Raw genomic sequence first — 20,062 nt, forward strand, 5'->3', positions numbered from 1 at the left:
TACATTACCCCAAAGTCAAAACTAGCGTAGGGTTTTGTGACTTCGATCATATGATACCAAGATTTATACTTCACTTCCTGCATTCAGCGGTGTCAACATTTCATATGGATGAGGATCCAACGGAAGCGTTTCTGCTAGTTTTCAACCAAGCCACCACAACATCTTGAAGGGTCAACAACTATCTGTTAAGCTGGTTCGAGTGAACATATGTAGCAGAGAGCTACGCACTCATATTTCAGAAGCAAAGCCCGAAACCTTAGCTCAAGATGACTGTGGAACATTAACTGGACGAGCCAGCCCCACACACCGATGACCAGGTGTGCAGGAGCTTGGGTTGCGTTTGTGCTTTTGTGCGCGTCTTGTAAGTCTGTCACCTGTAGCGTTCCTCTCTTCTCTCTTTCTTTGCCCCCTCTCTCACCTTCCCCGTGTCTTCTTTCCCTCGTACGTTTCTTCCCGACTTGCACTGCTTGCCACTGCCCGTTCAAACTGTAGACAGGTACGTAGGCCTCCTAACCACTGCACGGGCATGTCTGCACGGTGACACCGCGCTTGGCATCGTGCTAACCGCATGGGACTAGCTGATGCTCCATCGCTCGCACCCTACGCATGGCTGCTCGTGGGATGTGTGGATTCTGAGGGGATTCAGCTGCCCCTCAACAATGCTTCCGCAAGTGATCGGTTCTACCTGCAGGGATGTGTGAAACAGGAATTTCGCCTAAGATTGACGCAAACAAATGTTTCCTTTTTCAATATTCGAAATTTGTACATTTTCTGTGTGTGTGGACAGACAAGCGAGGAATGCTAAATATGGGTGCTGTACTGTACAGCCTACACGACTATCATTGGCGGCCCTGGCGCAGTGAAACACATTTTGGGATGCAGCAAGCAGATTCGGAACAAATGTCTGGCTGCTTTGCCATAGATGCAGTACACACACAAACCCACATAGGCACACACATACACAAATAGGGAACAGATGCGCTAGTAGAAATTGAGAAGAAATGGTCGTGGGCAGGGCATGTAATGTGATGGCAAGATAACCGGTAGTCATTAAGGGTAGCAGAGTGGATCCCCAGAGAAGGCAAGCATAGCAGGGGGTGGCAGAAAGTTTGGTGGGCAGATGAGATCTAGAAGTTTGCGGGGATAAATTGTTCGCGGTTAGCACAGGACTGGGATAATTGGAGATCTATGGGAGAGGCCTTTGCCCTGCAGTGGGCGTAGACTGGCTGCTGCTGCTGCTGCTGCTGATGATGATGATGATGATGACACAAATAGCTAAGTAGTTCTCAAGTTGCTCCTGCGCTAGAAAATGAAGGGCTTTTCCCAAGTTTAAAAATAGATGAAACAAAAACTTTCGAAGCATCTGATTAGGTATCAAGCTTTTTGTATTTTAGAAAGCAAGCAGTATGGGTGTTCTTCAAGGTTCGCAAATAGTTGTAACATGAATCTCATCATCACAGGGCAGTGTTGGGCTGTAGTGTTGTGGCAGTAAAAGTGTTCATTTTGAATTCTATAGTGCATTTGTAATGTGCGGCTGTTTTTTTGTAAATTTGCTGGCCATTACTTCACTCGTAAAGAGTTATTTCCAAGTTTTTCAAATTACCAACTAACAAATCATAATTTTGTTTTTAATAATGCAAAACATTTTTCAGTGTCACTGTAGTATATAATTATGTTGGATAAACTTAACAAAATGCCCAAGAAGGACAATCCAGGCAGGGAAAGCATCTAAGGTGACCGGAGGGTTCATTATGCCACCAGCTACCCAGTACAAAATGTAAACGTAAATTTAAATTTGTGTTACTAAAGCTTGTGCAGAAAAAAAAGGATCAGTTATTTTTTTTTTGTTCCGCCTGTTTCTGCTTTCTTGATTTTATGTCTGAAGCCTGGTAACATAGACCCAGAATCCCTGTTTTTGGTGTAACTACAGTTGCAAGCAGTTTTAACACCGAGTTTGGCCAATTTCACCCCGATTTGTTTAATGTTCTCAAAGCTCTAAAAGCAGTCGAGGCATAAATGTTTATAACCATAAAAACACAGTATTTACACCTTCTGTATTGTCACTCGCTGTCAGGGCAGCACTAAAGCTGAAAATCTAAAAAAAAAAGCATCAAGTTTGCATTTCAAAATCACAAGCATCATGTTCAAATAGATCTAGCCAACCAGTAACCAAACCCAATGCTAGCGAGCATAAATAAAGGGATGCAGATCTATTTAAAGCTTATAAAGCTTGTTGGCACGTTTCTTCTTTGTGGGGATTTTTAAGGTCATGAGCATAGCTTAGGATACATGATGCACACTATCAAAATGCTTGGAGTCTTGAGTTCAGCTAACTAAAATAGGCCAGGTGAAAAGACCAGATTTATTTTCAAGGAGTTAATGTAACGTTACATTAACCCTTTGAGGGTTGAATTTTTTCGCCAAATGTGACCCCCCAGGGTCGATTTTTTTTATTGCTTGCTTATTTAAATTCTTCGGATGAATCTATTTCGCGAAAAATTATAGTAATTTTTTAGGGTGACCATAAAGTGACAAAAAAATTGTTTAAGTTGTTACAGATATGTGGTTTATTCATGAGTAACACAAGAAAAATTCTAAATAAAAACCAGAGAGTAACAAGCCGGCACCTTTTGAGGGAATCAAAATCAAATAGACATCAGTTTCGCCGGCGCAAAAAGTGGGAAGCGCCTGAAGGACGATACCAAAACCAGCCGCTGCGCGTGCGGCCGGACGCGGGAGCGATAGATGGCGCACCGCTCATAAAATACGAAAAAAAGGAAAAAAGAGCCTCATCAGTTTCGCGGGCAACCTTGGTCTGTGGCAAGCGCAAGAAGCGAGAGGCGCCCGGGCGCCAGGTGGGCGATACCCAGCGCACCACCTCGTTAGCGGATGCGCAACCGATAGCCGGCGCGCCACTGAAGTAAATCATAAAAAAAAAAAAAAAGAAGAGCCATCGGCGCAAGAAAAAAATTTTGACGTATTTCTGAAGTATGGCAGCACATGCCAAGCAAAAGAAGTTGGCGAAAAAGGCACGCTTTTTAAAGATACAAGCAATGCCGTACATGTATGTCATTGACCATTTTGAAAGTGTTTGCCGATGCCGTACATGTATGGCCGTGACCCTCAAAGGGTTAAAAGCTAGTGCAGTGCTTTAAAACATTCTAGTGAGTAGGTTTTGCAGATTTGTGTATGCAAGAAAGTTTCCCATTAACTGACCTGTGAGCAACCCCCATTTAGAGTTGCAGCACATGGACAGCAGTTTCCAGTGCAAGCAGCTCGTGTGTTCTGACGAATCAAGACAATAACCCATCAGCAGTGACTAAGCAAAGCAATAACTTATCACCAGCCTTGCTAGGTCTTGACTGTTGCTTGCGTATTGCCATCGGCCGTGCCCAGTAGCTAACCTTTGCCCTACTTTTACGACTGTGTGTGCGTGTTTGCACTGTGCCCTTTCATTGTACTTGTACTAACCTCACCAGGCGAAGCAGGCAGCTGCGCAATCTGCAGAAGTTGCATCCTGTACCAAGCTGTGGGAATATTCTTATGCTATAGTGGTGCACGTACTTATAGAGAAATGGCCTTGGTGGCCGAGTTGGCTCCGATTTCATGGGCTTATGCATATCTGGGATGCTTTCAGTCTCTGCAAGCATTATCAAGATCCCCAGGTGGTCCAAATTATGAGTATATCTATGTGTGTACCTATACACATATGTGCACGTACAGCTGAATGAGCCATTGTCTGCTTTCGACACAGTGTGCCCTTTCAAAGAGGCATTACGAGTGTTGTGTTGGGCTCCTTGGAACGGGCCCATTAAAGGAGCATGTCTGCGAATAAGCAGCTGCCTGCCGTGCCTGTTGGCACAACAGCTAACTGGCCTGACATCGTACCGTGCTTGGCCGGTGGCATGCTCACACCGTCACCACTGCTGTATGAGCACTGCCCTGCCGCGCTGGCCCCGTTTTTCTCCCCTGGTGGCCTCTCACCACAAAACTCTTCTTTGTGCCTCTCTCCCCACTCTCTCTCCCCCTCCCCCTCTCCACTGGCTGGGTGCAGAAAAAAGAAGCGTGGAAGTAAGAAAGATGCGCTCAACGAAGAAGAACGCAAGCGTCTCTCTACCATGGCCGAAGAGGACGACGAGGAAGACTGCGGCATTACCATCCGCATTGACGCCCCGACGCCCGTGCCCTCCAAGCACGCTTCGCCCCAGGAAACCAAGAAGCCCTTTCCCAATGGCAGCGAGACGTCCGTTTGACGCCAGATGAGCCCTTAGGTTTGCTTCTCGGGACGTTCACCACCCCTCAATGCCGCCCGTTCCCCCAATGTACCCCCCACGCCCCCTGCTCCCCCTCCCGGACCTCGGGGTACATTCGAGAAACGAAGGGCTTGCTGGGCATAGAGCGGTGCGAGCAGCACGGACCGCGTGGACCAGCCTGCACCTAGACTGCCTGCCGCGGCCGTCGGGAGTGCAGTGTTTTCAGGGGGTGACGCTACTTGCAGTTGCACACCGGCTGCTGGGTTGAAACACTGCATTTGAGGCGGCCGTTCGCAAGGCTGTCTGTCCAGTCGGTGCGGGGAAGGAAGACCTGTCGGTTGCACTCGCAGACCTGCCTCTCGAATGGTGCTCAATGCAAGCCTCACAGAAGAATCGTTCACGGGTTGAGACTGCTCTCTCAGTGGGGTAGCGTGCGGAAACGGAAGGTAGCTGTGTAACTGGCTTCATGCTGCTTGCTTGAGTTTCTGTCTCTTCTTGTGAGGCTTGCGGGAACACGCATGAGAGTGGCTCATTTCTTTTTTGTGTTTCTTGTCACGTTGCTGTTGGTGTTGTTGCACATGCCTAAAGAAATGGCTTTTTAAGGACCCAAAACAGCCGCTAGCAAGGTGTCGCAAAGGTCGCTGCTGAGCTTGTGCATTTGGAAATGTCGGTCAATGGCGTCTCGATGACCAAGCCCGTCTTTTGGACTACTTGGGGCTATTGCATGAGGGAGCCTTCACCTTGAGGCCCTTGGTTATGGTAACGTGAAGTGGCTTCCCTTAGCGGCAAACTCCGCTCTACATGAGACATCTCAGCTGGCCAGTCCAAAAGCACCGCGCTTCGCGCTAGATTTTCACTAGACAAAAGGCTATCTTTTCTTCCATTGTTGTTCTTGTTAGATGCTGCCAAGAACTTAGCAGCTGTAGCGGCAGGCAGCACACTTGTTTGAAGCTAGTTCGTGTCTCTAACTCACTTGCGAGAGTCTTGAGTCAGCGACGCATTGCGTAGTGCAACAGCCTTTGTCGCACGCTGTTGACGGTTTCGATGTTCTCTTCCTGCGTCAAGCTTAGGAGAGCACTGTTTTGATCTTGTTAATTTTGCTCTCCACATCGTCCAGAATGCTGAATTTTACTGTTTGTGGATTATCACGTGAGCGAGTATTGGAAGGCTAGATTATTTTAAAGTTTTGTATTTATTTACTAGTCTGAAACAGAGCTTGTTTCTTCTCTGCGTAGGAATTATTGCTCAGTTTTTATGTGCGTATTAAGGGCAGGGAGATTTCTGTGGTTGTGTTCAGTATCCCAGTGTGTGCTTTTAGTTTACCCCTGGCCTCCATTTGGGAGTGTGCAAGGGGCATGCATCGCGCAGTTGCTTCTTTTCAATTACGCGGTTTCCATGATTTCACCGGTTTTAGTGGATATAGTGGCTAGGCGTTTGGGCTTAGTTGCTGCGAGAAATATTTACCTGTGGTATGTTACTGCATTGCTGTGTTTGGGACACTCCCAGAGCAAAGAGTGACATTTGTTACCAGCCACGTAGAATGTTTTTAGATTGCTTAGCTGAGGTCCTTGTTAGCCTGTCTAGACAAATGTAGCACGCAGACAACTCAATGTCTCTCGCGCTGTGGGTCTAGCATGCCCGGTAGCTTGTGGGTGTAGGTTGTCAACTCAGGCAAGAAGGGATGCATTGAAACTGTGCTAACTTAGTTCCAATGTTGTGTAGCGAGCCGCTGCTGCTAACTTGCTACACCGAATTCGGCACAGTTGGGCGTTTTGCTTTTGTACATATGCTTCTGGTTCTCTAGCGCGGCTTAGGTGGGCTATCAATCATGCACTTGAAGTGCGAGGGGGTGGTGCGTGTTAGTTTCCTAGTGCCATATTTTGCCCGGCAAGCTGTACGGCAGGATTGAGAGACATGCTCAACTGACGATTTATCCGCTCCCCCCTCCCACCCCTCCCTTTTGTTCTTTCCTTTTTGCGGTTAGTCGAGAATCACGGAAAATATATTGCGTGTGTGTAACAGAAGTTCTGAGCTGAGAACTCTAGCGGGTTCTTTGCTTTCTCTGTGAAGAGTCATTTTTATTGAAAGATCTGCATCTCCATTTTATAGCATCTTGTAGTCATGGGTCATCTTGTTGTGTTTACAGCTTTCCGAGGGGCTCGCCGGTGTGATGGGACGCATTTATTGGTCTTGGCAGCCACTGCATGCACTCCCGTTATTGTTGGAGAAGCAAAAAGAAAGGGAGAACATGCAGGGTGCTGGAGTCGAGAGAGCATGTGTGTGTGTGAGTGAGAATGTGTGAGAGCACAAGTATTGTGTGAACGCGTGAACTGTTGTATTCTTTAAATGTGCGTTTTTGCATACCTGCCTTATAGAAAAGTACAACGATAGTAACGGGCAAAAAAAAATGGGGGGAGGGGAAGAAAGACCTAAAATGGTAAGTGATGTGCTGATCAAAAAATGCACTAGCGAAGAGCCCAGCCAGCTTTCAAATTCAATTTGTGCTGTCATCTTACCGAGTACATCTAAATAAAAGCGTTGTCCACATATGCGAGTTTATGTCTGGTTAAGCACTGGGAAGCGAGTGGAATGTATGGGATCTCTGTAACCTTCGTTGCCAAAGCGAGAGTAAAGCTCCGTAGCTATGATGCGTGATGTGCTTGGCTCACTAGGGCATCTGTCTAGCAAAGTGATTGAATGAGCTTCCTTTTTTTACTTAAGCAGCTTGCGTACAGTCTGCGACAGTGATCCTTTCACGAACAACTCTGCGCATCGTGAAGCAGCCAGCTTCCGGGACAGCGTGCGTAGCACCACGACGACAACGATTATTTTTGCCTGGATGGGTGACGCATAGCACGTTTCGACGGGGCACCGAGCAGGCACTTGCCGCCACGGGACGTCAAAAAGTAGTCGGCCAAACCAAGTTTCCCGGACTCCCCGTATGCCCTTGAGGTTTCTCAAAGATCCTTGTGCCATTAAATGACTAGCGCAGTTCTCCTAGGGCGTGCATTAGGGGCACATTGTTTTCCGTAGCTGTCTCCTAGACCGAGAAGTCTCGTGGCACGAAAGACGACAGCGAGTTTTGCCCCGTGCATGCAGACGAGGGAAGGAGAAAAAGTAAAAAAAAGCTACTATATCTTTGTGTGATAAAGTGTGTTAGAGTTACTTGCTCATAATGGGCGGGCATTTCGATCTCCCGTAGCCGGGGGTGGTAGTCGTGTAATGTTGTCTAAGACAAGCCTGGGGGCATGTAGTGGTCCTTAGGGGGGATGCACCAGGCAATTCCAGAGCAGCATATGAGAGTCAGCGTCTTATAATTACGTAGCAAATCTCAGCCACTGGCGGCGTATGTTTTTTCAATGTTGGCAGCCAGGGCGCAGTCGGATGGAGCATCAGTTTGGAAGTGTTGTTCGTTGCCGGCAGACTGTGCCCCACCATAGAGTTCTGCGTTGTAAACAGTGCGGGACTCTCCCTTGTTTGTCTTGCTCCTCTGTTTTGTTTATTCATGTTTGGGGTTGCTAGATGCAATAAAGCAAAAAGGTGTAACCAGTGTTCAAAGGGTGGGCAAGTGACTGTATAGGGGAAAAAAAAAAAAGAATTTGCTACTGTTGTAATATGTACTGTTCAGTACAGAGTGTAATTTTTTTTTTCAGTACATCAGAAATAAAAATAAAAATGCTGCTTTTGTAGAACGAGTTTTGTTTTATTGTGCGTTCAAGTGGCCACTCCGGGCAAGGCTTTTTCAGAAAAGGTCTCGGAAGGCATTTTTCCTCTCTAGCTTACTGTAGGGTTTCTGTAAAAGTTTCAACCATGAGGACTCAAAATTTATGGGCTGGTAAGTTATGTACAAATGTTTTGCTAGCCACACTTGGCTAACTGCCAGTTATGGAGAAACAAACCATGGCAAACTACACACAGCGCTTCCTGCTCTGTGCTTGACAAAGACACTTCAGGTTGGCTGCGAAAATTGCAAAGTAAAGCAATTGGACCAAGTGCAAAGCAATTGGACCGTGCCGAGTGATGAATTGCAGCTCCTTCAGTAGGATTTGACAAAGGAATTGTGAGCGAAGTGTGTAGTGAATGCAAACAACAAAAAGTGGTAATTGTACGTACGTACGATTACCACTTGCGTACGCGGAAGTACGTACGGGTAAATACTATTTTACCTACTACATGGTAATGCAGTTATCGTAAAAAAACACAGCAGTGTGTTCTTACTAAATGCATCGTGTTGCCTAAGCACATGTTTTCATTGGCATGTGCTGTGAAGGTACTGCATTGTCGACTTTGGGCAATAGAAGTCTGGCAGAGTGCCAATGGCATGTTCTCCCAAAATAAAGACTTGCTTGCTGGAATTATGCTTGTTTTCAACCCCTGTTCAGTGAAAATCGGAGGGGGGAGCAGGGTGTCCCACTGGCAACGTGCGAATCTTATCCGTATGTTGTGGTATTTGAGGAAGCTTACCTTACTTTTTTTCACTACAGACTGGTTGACTAAAACATGAGACGGGAGGTCCTCCTTGCACAGAATTCGTCAACGGCGCGAAAAAAGATGTGGACGAAGGGAACGGACAGGACGAGCGCTGACTCACAACTAGTTTATTCATGCGATCCGTGCAGAAAATAAGCGTTTACGACAGAAGAGAGAGAGAAAAACAAAACGTTCAAATCCAACACACTCGCTCGTACCCAGAGAGAGAGAGAAAAACAAAACATTCAAATCCAACACACTCCCTCGTACCCCCTCTCCCACATCGTCAGCACTCAACACCTTAACATGAAACTCGTGAAGAATGAACAGTGGGCCACACCGGGCTGATAATTGGGATACAAAACATCGGAACATCAAGAATAACAGCACGTGCTACCCAAGTACGCATGGTATTCTTTGTCACACAGCGCAATCGATGTTTGGCTCACACAATTAGCTCCCAATTTCCTGATGTGAAACGCTACAATGATTTCCCGGCCTGTCTGCCTGGCGTGTCTGGAGAGAACTTTTTGAGAATTTCGAGAATACAATTTGCGAAAAATTCTCATTTCGAGAGAGAATTTTTCACAAATTGTATGAACGAAAAAAAAAATTGAGGTTCTCTGTGATATGGACGTTCAAGTAGATGGACCCACCACTCATAGCGGTCCAAGTTTTGGACAGAGCACGGCTAGTGCAGCATGTTGTCGGTCTAGTTGGTACAGCATTTTAAGAGCAGAACAACTGTGCATCAAAGACAAGACAGAGACAATACCAAGGGGACAGCGTGGGTGCAGACTCGCTATGCTTCTTGAAAAGATAACCATGAATATGTACCATTTATTGCACATGTGCACAAAGCAGCCGTTTTTTTTTTTCTACTGGCACGGAGCGCTCGCAGTGTTTTCTGCCCCTCGCAAGTTGGCTGGCTTGTGCCCCAAGATCCGCAAAGGATATTAAACAAGGCCACAGCATAGCATAGCTAAACAAGCATGCTACGCAGTTTGTGCAATACGCTACTGGGGTTGTATACTCTATACCACTCGCTTGCAGGAAGGTATATGCGGGCTAGACCGGCAGTTGTGTCAATGGCCGCTTGAGGGAACATAAACTTTCAACGAAAAACCAAACAGGGTCGCATCTTCCACACCATTGCTTCGCCTGTGAAGCCAAGCCGTGTCAGCCGTTCTTGAATGAACAAAAGTGCTGAGCAGAAGTCTGTAACGAGTCACCTGCAAGTTGACAGAAGCCTTTTTTTTTTTTATCCGGGCCCGGGTGACCAGCACAGGCCAGGGTATTCCGTACTAGAGGAAACCCCCCACCAGGCGGGTGCCCAAACAACAGCACCTAAGGCTCGCGTAAATAAAGTTTGCGAATATAAAAGCATGGTCACTGACCAAGTCAAAAGGAAAAAATTTGACGTTTCAGAGCCCATACGGGTTCCTTGTTCACAATAAAGCGGGCAAGAGGCCGTCGTCAATTTATATGCAAGATATGGCGCAATGACTTCGTGTGGATTGCAGGCATGTTGCCATCAGTCCGGTTGACAGTATGAGGTGTGGTTTGGATGATGAGTGACTCGAGGAAAAGACGGGAGGCCAAATTTCTTTCTTTTGCTATGATAGCGGTGTCGTCCCAACCGATGCGGTGATTGTGCTGGCAGGCCTGCTCTGCCAGCGCATTCGTCGTTCGATTTTCTTTTGCAACGTCACGTTGATGCTCCTTCATTCTTCGTGAAAACTTGCCCGTTTCGCCGATATAAACGCAATTGCAGTCAGCGCAAGGGGTTTTGTATACGACTCCCGGGAACTTGTCACTCTCCATCTTGTCCTTTACGTTCACGAGCCTGCTGCGCAGCTTGCTTGAAGGCACGTGCGCTACACGTAAATCGTATTTGGAAAATATGCGACAAAGTGCCTCACTGACTCCTTGAACTTAAACAACAGCGCAAAAGACAAGGACTAGGAAAGAAGCACAGACAAGCGCTGACAAACAACTGAGCATAATTTATTGTGGCTCGCTTATAAATACGCTTGTCACACATAAAATACACAAAAAACCGAAGATTTACACAACCATGAGAAAACGTAATCATGTCTTGTCGTATCTACAACCACGCGTTTACCCATTAAGGTAATTTATCTCTTTTTGTGTTAAAGCCACCGACGGCTTACTACGCATTTTTCTTTCTTCATCGCAATCTCGAACGCTTCGTGTATCTCCCTCGTGTCTGTAAAACAGCGCGAGAGAAATACACGACGCGCATGGTGGCCGTCTTGCTGGCGATTCCATTCGGTCGTAGAATCTGATTTTCGATCCGTGCCCCAAAATTTCTAGGGACTGCCCTTTTATTTTCGGACTGCTCTTTTATTCAGGCTATTTTTCGTTCCCCTCCAGGTCCAAAAAATCGGTCGGCTACTGTACTGGTTATTTCCATAACTTTCTATCAATTTCTTACATTCCAGGTGGTCGTATGTTGGATGACTTCCTTCCAGGTGGAACTGGCAATTCATGCATGCGGATGCCTGCCAGGAGCACCGAAACGGCTTTGGGAAGTCTTCTGCCCATACTGGTGCAGTGGGTGCTGCCCAGTTATGTCGGCTGTGTTATAAATTGGGCTATTTATTGACTTCTGCTTGAGTGCCTAAAGCGGAAGACATGTCAATTGATTAAGGCGAACAGGTGATAAACGATAAACATAAGTTCGTTTTCCCGCGGGCAGCGGATAAAGGATGGGGAGAGGGGGTTGGTGGCAGAAGTGGGCGATTGGTCCATTTCAAGGCCCCCCAAAACTAGCTCGAACAAGCTTGCAGTGATTAAAGATAAGCGCGGAAAAAACACGGCACAAAAAGAACGAGAAGTAGGCAGGACAGCGCTGCTTGAACGTTCATGAACCCGGCCGGCCCGCCGCTGCTTGAATCCGCCTCCCTTTCCACAAAAGTCGGCAAGACTTCCACGTCTTTCTAGCGATAATGGACCTTTTTCCAGTACCGGTCCATCTAGCGGCCGCCACGGCGAACTAAAAATGGCAGTAAGGCGCACCCCCAAGAAAGTTTGGCTTTCGGAGAACTCGTGCACAAAATATCCTGGTCCTGCAGCCCCTCCCGGACTGACCCGTCACCCGCAACTTTCATATGAATGTCACGGTAGCAGGCGAACGTTCTCGTGACTAATCTGCCGTGTTCGAAGCGCCCCCCCCCCCCCCTTTTTTTTTTTTCATTTTCGTAATCCCCTCACTGGCAGCCATGTGCTGGCAGCGTGGTCAGTCTGGACAGGGCCACGCTGGCCCATGTGCTGTGGGGGTGTGGCAAAAGGGGGGCGACGGACAGCGTGCTGCCGCCGCCTGTGAAACACTGTGTGGGGTCGGGGCATCCCGAAGAACAATTACGGGCCGTCCGGCAGCTCGAGGCTGCGCTGGCCCTCCAAAAGCGAAAGGGGGACACTCCGAGTAGCAATAGGAGGCCGGCAACCTAGCCCCGAGGTCTAGGCCCGGGTGCCACCGAGGTAAAGGTGGTTGCTAGATAGGGTGAACCCCGCGCCCTGCGCGGCCGGTGGGAATCCCGCATGCTGGAACGAAATAAAGGTTATTCTCTCTCTCTCTCAGTCTCAAGCGTTTTCGCCCCTTTTCTTAGAAAGCCATTATTGTATGCACGTACGAACCCACCACGAGGAGTCCAAAGAGAAAAAAAGAAAACGTGGAGATTATAGCCGCTCCCTAAGCAGGAAACCGAGGGGCGCGCTTTTGTTTATTTTGCCCGAGGCGCCTGCCAAGAATGGCGGACCGGCAGCCCGCGCATGCGCAGATCGCTACTGGAAAAAGGTCCATTCTCTACGCCTGTGCTGTTAGGTTGGCCTAGCATCATAAAAAGGCTACTCTAGCATGAATGTGGCCAATGCTGGAAGACGTGGACCAGAGCCGTCAGAGCAATCACTGTTCTGACTTCTTCACCCTTAGCAAGTATTTTAAAGGCCATGTCAGTTTTGGGCAGTTCTGCTGCTCTCATAGAGTTTCATACAAAATTTGTATGAAACTCTATGGCTGCTCTCACATGAGAAATTAATGGACAAATAACATACGGAGCTGCTTTGGAGGAATTCCTTCAATCCAATTTAAAGTCGAAGGTCCGAAGAAGCAAGTCAAGCCAAGTCTATCCAAATCTTGCTGCTGGAAATTCTAGCAGAAGGGCTGCCGATATGCTGTCTGCCCGTGCTATTCGTACAAAGTTTTCTTACTTGTGGCAAGGAACGTCTGCAAAAAGGTACGTTTTCTATGTTTTCGCAGTGTGATCACACTTTTTCATAGTTGCAGTCAAAGCTTGCATGCATTACCCTAAGTCATGCGACGAACGACCTGAAGGTTATTTTGCAGTAGTTCGTTATGACATACCTAGTGTGCTCTGGACAGTATTCTTACCCGCTTCAGCTTTGAGAGTAAGGCGCAAATAATCTCGCTCTTCCGTGAAGAAAAGAGTGCCTTGTTGGGGTACAGCTTGTTGCAGCCCCTTGGATCCCGGTTGGCGTCATCCGACTCTTCCCAAGTAACCGACTACGTGCCAGAAGATGCGGATGTTGCTCTTAAAGATCCCGCTGAACTTCAAAAGGAAAAGCAAATTGCCGAAGCTGTAATCACCGTGGACACTCCAGTGAGTATATATGACTCCTCTGTTGCGCCCCACAATGTGACACCCCAAGCTGTTCAGGCCGTACGCTGGCCTTTAAAATATCAAATGTATTGTAATTTTCTTCCCGCGTATGTTGTTCCTTTCGTGGTGCGTGCACATTAATGCCGATCGCGTGAGGGGGCCACAACTTCACTGGGATTATTTAGAAAATTGGGTTGAAGTGCCCGAGACCTAGTAGTGCTTTTTGCATCAGTGGATTCACGGTGTTATATATTTCCTCCTGTGCAGCCACTGCACAAAACTAGGCTTTTTTAAAAGTAGCTGTCTCTTACGAGGTGACTGTTAATGTTACGTAATTATATAAGCCTGCCTACTTACACCAGTGTTTCCAGTTGAAAAAGGAAGGTAACCCTGAATCCCCGTGGACAACGTGGACCAGACATTTGTAGAGGAATAACTCAAGTTGGGGCCAATAAATGTGTTTCATTTGTGAAACGGGAGACATCTGAGAAATTAAAGGGCAAGTTGGCAATTTGACTTGCCAATTGGCGACTGCAGGCCGCAGGGACAAAAATGTGTAGTACGGACACTTTCTTTGAGTTACATCTATCAGCTCAGTAATGCTGGGACTTAAAGGGGCCATACAGGCAAAACACACATTTGGTTCATTCGAAAGATTGCCTCGTTAGAGTCATGCTGGCACCACTTATAACGTAAACTTCGCTCAAATTAGGAAAAAAAAGGAATGGCCATGTGACCCACTACGTCATTTCCCGCAACTGAATCTATGATGTCATATGTGCCAGCTCTGTGATTGGCTGGGGCCGGCAAGAGCAAACACAAATTAGGCAGGGCTTATAAGCTTGCCAAACAAGCTATTTGCGCCTACATTTAGGGCACATTTTTTTTATTGCAGTAAGAATGGTGGGGTAAACAGTGGATGTTATGAAAGTACACGTAAACATAGAAGTACCGATGCATACTGCTGTTGGTACTGCATGCACTGAGCTGTTTTAGCTGCACAGCACTGCGGCGCTTTGGGTTTGTCTCAGACGGCACTGGCTGATTGTCATAAGCGACAGTGTCTTATGTGACCATATTTGTTGAACGAGCACCATGTTTCACAAAATGATTGTTTTCTACCTTAACAAAAACAAGCCAGGTACAAATATGTCAAAAACAAAGCAAAGGTATAAAACGGCCCGCCGCCGTATGGTGGCATCGTGTAAGTTGGCTAACGGTAAACAAGGCTCCCCAGCACATATAGTGCCATTGCAGAAAGCACGAAAGCGTACGATTTGGTGGGAGAATCAAAATTTAAACCTAAATTGATTAATTTGTCAGTGAACAAAGCATCGTTTGCTTCCAGACAAGTTCTGGGGGCACTACAAAACACAGAATCTTTCGATTAAAACTAGCTTCTATTTTGTGTGCATAGCCTCTTTAAGGTGTGCTAAAATGGCACCGTAGTGTGACACAGAGCTGTTTTACGTTCTGTATTTCTTTGTGCATCCTTGAAATAATCTGTCATGTTTCCTACTTCAAGTTGTGGCCAGAATCGGAGTCAAGAGAAGCATAATAGACATGGCTGGCAGTCTGCGTGCACGTATGTTCATCATGTTTCTGCGGTCTAGGTCTGATCATGTGTGACACTGCTATTATTTTCATGCAATAAGGTGTAGTGAGCTCTCTGAATGACTAAGTGGGCACTTGGCATTTTAGTCACTATCTTGACCTCTTGGAACATGAGCATGGGAGTGTATGGCTTTTTGTATTAGGAGAGTGGCCTAGCAATGCCTTGCAGAAGCTCTGCATGTGTGCAGCACATGTGCAAATCTACATGTCTGGCAGCACATGTGCATGTGCAGTGAGGTTAGCTCCTACAATAAATTGGAATGCAACAATTTTCATGTTGCGTATGTGCTGAATCTCTTCAGGATTTCTGCACACTAGCCCAATAATGTGTAATGTATCGGGCTCCTGTGTTCTTGTTCACAGAGTTTGAGATTGTATATTTGCGGTAGCCTACATGTGCCTCCCTGTGCCTGCCCCTGGCCAACTTTACCAGATGGTATGTGTGCTTGAGCGCATTTACTGTTCCAGTCTTGTACTGAGCGTAATTGTGATGCCCTTCTGCTTCGCCCACCTTCTTCTTAGCGCTGGTTCGCAAGTTCCGAGCACATGTTCAGTGTTCCTTGCTTTGCATTCCCAGATGGACATTTCCTGCCTTACGGGTGTTCCTGAGGAGCACATCAAGACCCGTCGCGTGCGCATCTTCGTCCCCGCCCGCAACGCAATGCAGTCGGGCACCCACAACACACACAAGTGGAAGATGGAGTTTGACAACCGTGGCCGCTGGGAGAACCCCCTCATGGGATGGTGCTCGACGTGAGTCCGCGCTTCCAACAACCTCTTCTCGTCACACTGTCCTTTTTACCCTCCAGGCTTAGCTGTACTCAGTACTCAGACTTGCTTCTTTGACTACAGCAACCTCAAGGTGGGCCCTGATTGATGCGGTGGTCCTGGTCAGTTTTCATCATCACACAATTATAGGGTGCTTTCAGTGGTCTTTTAGTGTTGGGGTCACTTCAAGCAAAGCCAAACACACAGTCATCCAGCAGGTTTAACCTTGGAGAGTTATCCGGCTACCCATCAGCAGTGAGGTGGTCGTGGAAGATTTTTTGCCAGTCGCTGATGTGTGGCACAAGCCTCGATCTTCCGTTGTAGGACTGGTTCTGAATGCTTTATGAAAAGAAAAAAAACACACTTTATGGTATGCTCATCAACTTAGAGTTGATTCACAGTGGCCTTGATCTGCTTGCTAGGGTCATCATTGGCTGAGTTCTGGATGCTGTTGACAAATTCGACCATCCTGGTATGGCACATTGCAGTTTTGACAATGTTTCTGTTTGTTGCCCACATTTGCTGTTTCTTTAAGTTCAGGAGCACTTTGCTGATTTGGAAGGTGAATTTCTTTCGTTACATCTGAATACGTGACAAGCTTTAAATCACTGTGGTCAGTGGCAAGTGGAACGTCTCAGCCGATGCCCGCAAATCAGTGGTGGAGGATAGTGCGAAGGAAATTAAACTTTTGATTGCACTTTTACAATTAAAAGTGCACTCAAACCTGCCCCCCCCCCCCCCCCCCCCCTTTTCTCTAAAAAAAAAAAACTCAAACCACACACTATTTGTTCTATACAGCTGAACCTCGTTATAAGAGACACTGATGTAAGAGACAAATGGGTATAAGAGACACTATTCACCCACATGGTTGGCTGCCCAATCTTTCCCATTAAATCGACCTCTTTTATAACAGACATTGGATGTATAAGATTGGTTATAAGGGACAAGTCATCCTTGAAGTTTAATCAATAATCTCGCTTGAAACAGACATTTTAACTTCAGATGCAGTGCCACCAGTCACCAATTTCAGTTGCTTCCATTGTGGAAACACAGGTGGACGACAGACAGCTGCAGTCGCTATTTGTTATAACTTCAGCAAACACAAAGTGGTTCAGTCAGCTATGAAATGACAATGAGAAGCCCTGCCAATGGAAATGCAACTGACAGAAGTGGTTGAAGCTTACTGCCATTCATTGGATGGAGCGCGATCACACATGCGGGCTCTCCTACTCGCGTAGCTCCCAATCAAGAAGCACTGCAGACGTCGAGTCCTGCAAGCGTAATGAATAGCCTGAGCACACAGCGGAAGAAGCTGTGCGCTCTGGCTATTCATCAGGCTTGTGAACTCAACATCTACGATTCATCTTCCACAAACAAGGAAAGGAAAAAAAGCTTGTAGAATCGGTTGTAAAAAACAGTGTAAATACAGTCATGAAGCAAACAAAGTTTCATAAATTCTGGGACCAAACAATAATTAGAATGAATCTTTTGAAAAATGCTGTGGCGTTCTTTTGAGCTTATTTTAGTCATACGGTGCCCACATTGAACTAGGGTCTGATTAGTAAGTGAAAACATGGTACCCTGCTTATAAGAGACATCTCGTATAAGAGACAGAAACTGCTCCCCGGTACGTGTCTCTTATAAAGGGGTTCAACTGTACTCTGTGCCTGATTTCCTTCTCGGGGTTTCAATCAACTGTGACAGCTTGACCAAGAAAATTATATTCACCCACCTCTTGTAGTATTTGATCACGTAGGCTGAAAGGGAGGCTTCCTGCATGTCTGTTTAACATTGCTTTTGATTTCTTCATGTTTAACTTTAACCCTACGACTGAGCTTTGCGAGTACAGTTTCTAAAGCATTTTTTGGAAGTGCTCTCCCGGCTGTCTGAACAACTCAGTGTAATCCACAATTCTAAAGTGGTTTGCATATGCTCCATTTGCTCGTGTTCCTGAGTCATCCTGAACGAGCTTTCTAAACATCCCTTGTAGACTGTCTGCAAATAACCTCAAGGAGATTGCGTCTCCTTGTCTGACGCCTTTACTGATAGGGAACCCCCTGCTCTTCTGGTGGAGGATTATCACACCTGTATTCCCCTTGTATATGTCCACCCTGTACCGTGTGTAAGTCCCTGCTTCCTGCTCTGCCTATGATTTCCTCACTGCAGCACTGTCTACTGAATCAAACACATTTTTAGGGGCGAAGCACCTTAGGGGCTCGGATTGTCGGCGTCTCCTGTAGTCTCATGCATGTAGTCACTGTACTAAGGCACTGGGACTTTTGTTTTCTAACGCCTCGCAGTAAAATTTTTCGTCTCCATAGGCAAAAAAGAACACACCGGGACCCTTGTTTTCCAATGTCTCGCGCTACCTAGCATGCTGCGGTGTGTGACACGAAGGCAGCTTAAGGCCAGTCTGTCTCTCGTTTAATTGCTTAAATCCTGTTCAACGCAAGAGACGGCACCACCACCTCAGCAAGCATGCGATTGCTCCTCGCACCGGCGCTTCTCCGGTGCCCAATCAGCGCGCGCCGTGTGGCAAGAGAGAGAGAGACTTACAATCCTTAAATACCCTTATACACTGCATGCTTTGCCCCTCCTCAGGTTTCACGTTAGTGGAGATGGCCCGGGATTTTTGTTGTGTATAAATCCCTGTGCCGAACCGGAAAAAAGATACCCGTATGGGTTCGGGTGAATTCATTTCATTCCGATTTGATTAAATCACGTACTGAAGCGGTTAACGAACCGGTTCAGAAGCTTTAAACTGGTTCACAAACCGGTCCAGAAGCTTGAACACATTGCCAGACCGGTTCGATGAGTAGAATTATATAAGTGGAGCAAGAAAAAACTGTCAAGTAGTTTAAAGCCATCGTAACAACAAAATACGAACAAAAAAATTTGGCCGATGATACGATACTCCGTAATGCGAAATTGGTGCACAGGGTCTTCAGGGTAATGGCGCATATCTGCTGCGTCTCGTGAAGTAATCGCTGCATCAGGGAACACACGAGTGCACACGATATACTCTGGTGCTGTGTTGTAGCGCGTCGCCGTTGGGGACCATGTCTCGCGCCGTTCGCCATACTTTCATCCTCCGCTTTCGTGCTCTCTCTCTATCTTCACTCGCCACTTCGTTCTCTCGGTTATCCCATGGCGCTTTGCAGTCGGAGACGGTGTCTCGCACCGTCCCGGCGTACATACCGCCCTCCCCTTCACACTTTCACCATGCTTGCCTCCTCCGCTTTCCTGCTCTTTCTATCTCACCTGTCTTCGGTGTCCGTTCACTCACAGCAACGAATGATGGCACTGTGAAACCACAGGAGTGTAACACTTAAGTGCAGTGCACTAAAATTCAAAATACTGCTTTTCCCCAATAATAGTGGCGCAATTTCAGAGACAACTTTATGCAAGTGGCCGAGATATTAGGGAAAAGTGGCGATTCACCAGCTACTTTCTCGCCCAACCTTTGTGTCGCCCGAAGGACTAGTTGGGGTGTTTTACAAAAGATAGGACAGCTGTGGCCGGTCAGCATTCTTAATTTACACGAAAAATTTACATACGGCTCATTGTGCGCAGGGAATAGGATACTGGATGTGTGGGGATCGCGTGGAAGCACACGATAACCAAAGGCACGATCCCCACCGCGGCATTGCGGGGACGCCGCCGAGGGTTCGGTCGACTCCCACCACACTTTATTGCTTCGTCAAAATATGGAACACACAATGGACAGGCTGTCCCAAGCTTGGGACAGCCTGTCTCCACGTGGAGACTTCATCTCCACAAGCTCATTAAGTTGTCCGTGGACCTGCCGCGGTGTCTCAGTGGCTAAGGCGCTGCGCTGCTGAGCATGAGGTCGCGGGTTCGATTCCCGGCCGCGGCGGCCGCTTTTCTGATGGAGGCGGAAAGCAGAAACGCCCATGTGTATGAAATTTTGGCGCACGTTAAAGATCCCCACGTGGTCAAAATTATTCCGGAGACCTCCACTACGGAGCGCCTCATCGCCTGCGCTGCGTCGGTCGACACGTTAAACCAGGGTGTCTAGCGACCGGGAAAACCGGGAAAACCGGGAAAAGTCAGGGAATTTTTAGCCACCGGGAAAAGTCAGGAAATTGTCAGGGAATTTTTGAATCAAGTAGTACCAGTCAGGGAAAACCACTTTGGGGCCTGTCCATACAGTTTTAGAATAGGGGAAACCAGTCGAACCCAACGCGAACGCAAACCGAACGTAACACGTTCGCGCGCGACGAAAGCGTGAACCGCATGAAACGTTTTCTGGTTTTTCTGCAAGGGAAAACGCGGCGCGTACGCCCGAGGCGC

At 47.2% G+C, this 20,062-nt stretch overlaps 2 protein-coding genes across 8 annotated transcripts in view; both read left to right on the plus strand.

Annotated features, from left to right (window-relative positions):
* Ndae1 (Na[+]-driven anion exchanger 1) overlaps positions 1-6,800 on the plus strand; it is a 115,411-nt gene extending 108,611 nt beyond the window's left edge. For all 6 annotated transcript variants that reach the window (XM_077699665.1, XM_077699666.1, XM_077699667.1 and 3 more), the window contains one exon: positions 4,055-6,800. In XM_077699665.1, the coding sequence (XP_077555791.1) occupies positions 4,055-4,253 (199 nt within the window). In that variant the 3' untranslated portion in view covers positions 4,254-6,800. The remainder of the gene's footprint in view (positions 1-4,054) is intronic.
* Positions 6,801-12,826: 6,026 nt separating this feature from the next.
* The window catches only part of Nd-18 (NADH:ubiquinone oxidoreductase subunit 18), a 66,565-nt gene continuing 59,329 nt past the window's right edge, over positions 12,827-20,062 (plus strand). For both annotated transcript variants that reach the window (XM_077699673.1, XM_077699672.1), the window contains exons 1-3: positions 12,827-12,982; positions 13,213-13,366; positions 15,558-15,733. In XM_077699673.1, coding sequence (XP_077555799.1) covers positions 12,918-12,982; positions 13,213-13,366; positions 15,558-15,733 — 395 coding nt within the window. In that variant the 5' untranslated portion in view covers positions 12,827-12,917. The remainder of the gene's footprint in view (positions 12,983-13,212; positions 13,367-15,557; positions 15,734-20,062) is intronic.

The sequence above is a fragment of the Haemaphysalis longicornis genome, unplaced genomic scaffold (assembly GCF_048455015.1).
Source record: "Haemaphysalis longicornis isolate Haplotype H1 unplaced genomic scaffold, Haemaphysalis longicornis Haplotype H1 scaffold_2, whole genome shotgun sequence".
In the NCBI taxonomy this organism is placed as follows: Eukaryota; Metazoa; Arthropoda; class Arachnida; order Ixodida; family Ixodidae; genus Haemaphysalis; species Haemaphysalis longicornis.